The 3898-nt window shown below is 32.7% G+C and overlaps 1 protein-coding gene across 3 annotated transcripts in view; it reads right to left on the minus strand.

Moving 5' to 3' along the window:
- Positions 1-3898, minus strand: part of LOC106880368 (rho GTPase-activating protein 7) — a 216516-nt gene that overhangs the window by 58318 nt on the left and 154300 nt on the right. For all 3 annotated transcript variants that reach the window (XM_052972397.1, XM_052972398.1, XM_052972399.1), the window contains exon 6: positions 319-589. In XM_052972397.1, the coding sequence (XP_052828357.1) occupies positions 319-589 (271 nt within the window). The remainder of the gene's footprint in view (positions 1-318; positions 590-3898) is intronic.

The raw sequence follows: 3898 nt of genomic DNA on the forward strand, positions 1-3898 counted from the left end.
GAGAGAGAGAGCGTGTGTGTGTGTGTTGTACAAAATAACAGAAGTCTTTCATTAGATGACTTCTTCCTATAATATGAGCCCATTCTTGAAATAAAATTATCGTCTCTTCAAAGCATACAGCTTTTTCAACAATTTGTACATTTTATAGTTAATTCTATCTCAGTAATTTTATGCATGTAAATAAGATGGAATGCCCATTACTAGAACACTTATGATCATAAGCCTGTTGAATCAGAGTTGGTCTGAAAAAATTTACAATAAAAGACAATGAAGGAAGACAAGGATGTCAGCAACAATAACAACAATTTTTTGACATACCTAGATGGCCTGGTCAATGAAGAACCAACTCCTGAATCAAGCCTTTCTCTGGATATGACAGGTTCGATCTCCACATCACTGTCACTTGAACTTGTCAACCCAGTATTCATAACTTTGGAACTTTCTTTAGCATCACTTTCTACAGTCAACACATTTGGTTTATCTTCTTGAAGTAGCTGCCTATCAATTTCTGCTTGTACATTTTCTACGGGGTCTTCAATATTGTCTAGGCTCTTCAAATCTTTTAATAGAGAGATTTCTGTTTCCAAATCTGTGTGATGAGAGAAATTGAGAGAGGAAAAAATACAAATAAAGGAAAACCAAAACAAAGCAAATGCAAAAATATATGAAGGAACCAATTTTGGTCATCTGAATAAATTTTATATGGAAAAATTCAATTGAAATACAAAGAAATATTACAAAACATAAAGAAGGGGAAAATTTCTATTAATTTTTTTTTTGTGTATTAATTAAATATCATTTTTACTCTTCCTTAGGAGGGTTATTTTTTATCAATAAAAAACACATATTGGTAATATTCTACTTCTTTTTATTACCATCAGTCAACTAGTTTTAACTAATAAACTAGTTGTTTTATCAGTCACTTAATCCCTTCATCAGTGTCCTTTAACCACAGTCTGTGACCTTATCAATGACATGTCCACATTTACTCTAGTTCTGTCACAAACTCAATTCTCCGTGTTTTCCCCCAGAGTTTCTGAATGTAAAATGCTTGCTCAGAGGGTTTATAAGAAGTGGAGGTATGACAGAGTTGCTACAATCACATGGATTATGAAAATTCAAATGGATAGACAAATGGAACAGTCACACCCAGATATTGTTCTCACCTATAGAAGAGTATTGCTCGCTTGTTTGATACTTGAGTGGTTGACAAAGAATGGAAGTTAATTATATCTAATATCATTAACTAAAATATGAACTTTAAAGAATTTGGAATTGCTGTAAACTAAGCATTATCCCAATTGTTATAGAAACATTAGAAACAGTTACAAGAAGTTTGATAGGTTAGGTGAAGATGTTAGATGCTGAGGTGAATTTTCTAACTCTACAAAAAAGCCAGTTTGCTTGGCATAGCAAGAATCATAGAGAAAGTGTCAGATACCTAAAGTTGCAGAAAGTAACTTGATATTTAGTAATTCAATAAGGGCAGACTGACACAGATATGGTAAGTGAATGAAAGGAATAATAATAGTAATACTAATAATGATAATGATGACAACGATGATGGTGGTTTCTTATTTAGGCACAAAGCCTGCAAATGAAAGGGTTCTTTGATGTCATTGATTCCAGTATTTAACTCGTACTTTATTTTACTCATTCCCAAATGAACATAAAATGTAGAATGAAATACTGCAAGACAACTTTTTCTGATGCATTAATGGTTCTGCCAATCCACTAGTCTAATAATAATAATAATAATGATGGTAATAATAATAATAATAATAATAATAATAATAATAATAATAATGATAATAATAATAATAATGATATGTGGCATCTTAAAACGAGAATTGTTCCTGTTATTGTAGATGCCCTAGGTATGATAAAAAAGGGATGTTAGAAATATTTAGATAAGATCCCAGGAGAATCATGTCTCAGAGAATCCAAAAGATTGTACTGATGAGTACTGCCCACATCCTTAGAAAAACCCTATCCATTTAAATGGGTGTGTTGTATTACATGAAGATATTTTGCTACCCCCCCAGCTCTTATCCTTCACTCACCCCAGGACACTGGGTGTACCTCGGTAAATGATTATAACAAACATGCAGCTTAAAAGTAAAATAATAATAATAATAATAATAGCTCTGTACTGAATAACAACACAGATGTACTTTACCAGGCTCTCCATACACAAACAAATCAAAATTAATAACAATGGTGGAATGGGAAAAAGGAATCTGATGATGACTTGAAGGAAGTTGCCTTCTAACGAAAATAATCACAAAAATGAAATTTTACTGCTATACAAAGCAGTGTCTCCCATGCACGATGTCTCAGTGAAACATGTGCAAAAAACACATGCAAAATCAAGAATGGAAAGTTTGCAAACTATAAACTACTTATAAACAGTAAGTACGTAAATTAATTAATTACACATACACTCAAATGTCTATACAATCATGTATGCATATTAATACCCATTGGACTACACATACACCCCAATGTTTATACAACTATGTGAAATTTACAGGACACACATGCATGCATATGAAAGCATATGTCACAAATGGAGCAAAACAATAGCAAAACAATTTTCTTCGAACTAACAAAGACAGAGTGAACAATTCTTAAGTTTAAAACACTACAAAGAAACCATGCCTGAAGATAAATCTTTCAACAAAAAATATAAAGGCGAAAACAGGCCTGTTAGCCTTAAGAAGCTATGTTATGAGCAATGTCTTCATTCAGAGAACTCAGAGGCGTTGTTGTCTCAAAAAGTTAACACTAAACAGTCAGATCTGTCCTCTAATGTTAACGTCCAAATTTATCATGCCCCAATGATAACAAAGCAAAATATACACTGGGTCAGCTGTCACCCGGGTCAACAAGGGCCACACGTCCCAGTGAGGAATCAGACTGAGTGTGAAAAATCAGCTACTGGTTCAAATCTTCCCAAAACTCAGGAGCTGAAAGTACCCCACAACCAGAATATTCCAACAGATGGCTATCGATGCTCATCATCAAATAACCAAAAAATACAAAAAAATGAAAAATGGTCAAGGGAAGAAAATAAAGAAGTTCTTAAGGTCTTCTATCATGCCGTGTATTTCCCCACAAATAAATCTAACACTGAACAAAGCTACCTAAGCTGGAGAGAGAAGCACTGTGAAATAAGATCCTATATAGATAATAACAAGCTTGCCAATGTCAAAAGAAACATTATAAAAAAGAAATTACAAGCTGAATTAGAGAATAACCAAATTTAACAATCAGTAAGGGATAAAAGGAATGAAATCGCAGCTAAAGAAGATACTACTGACGAAATGATTACAGACCAACCCAAGTCTGATGAAAATGCAGTAATGATAGAAAGAGTCAATGTAACTGATAAGCAAAGTGAAATACTTTCTGAACCAGCCATAAATATCAAGGAAGATAAAAATCAAATAGATAAAGAAAATCATAGAGAGATTGACCCAACTGAACTAGATGATCTAAAAAATTAAATTATGATGAAATGGCTGAAAATTAAAGAAACCAGTATGAATGAACGAGACACTCTCCCAAAAATTCACAACTCTAACTATAACCTGAAAGTAATTTGGTAAAATTGGTATAATTTCAGCTAATGATGTTGATATTACAGATCTCAGTCACCTGTATTATGCATCTGCAAAGATCTCAATGATTCTATGTGGTGAAAAAATTAGAAAACAACAACATTCTCACAAAGAGCCTCTTTGGCAACAGTGTATCCATTAACAAATTCAGTTACTTAAGGTTTAAAAAACCTTAAGTTTGACAAGAATATCAAATCAACAAAAATCTGAAAATTAAAGAAACCAGTATGAATGAACGAGACACTCTCCCAAAAATTCACAACTCTAACTATAAC

Source organism: Octopus bimaculoides, chromosome 13, assembly GCF_001194135.2.
Source record: "Octopus bimaculoides isolate UCB-OBI-ISO-001 chromosome 13, ASM119413v2, whole genome shotgun sequence".
Taxonomy (NCBI): Eukaryota; Metazoa; Mollusca; class Cephalopoda; order Octopoda; family Octopodidae; genus Octopus; species Octopus bimaculoides.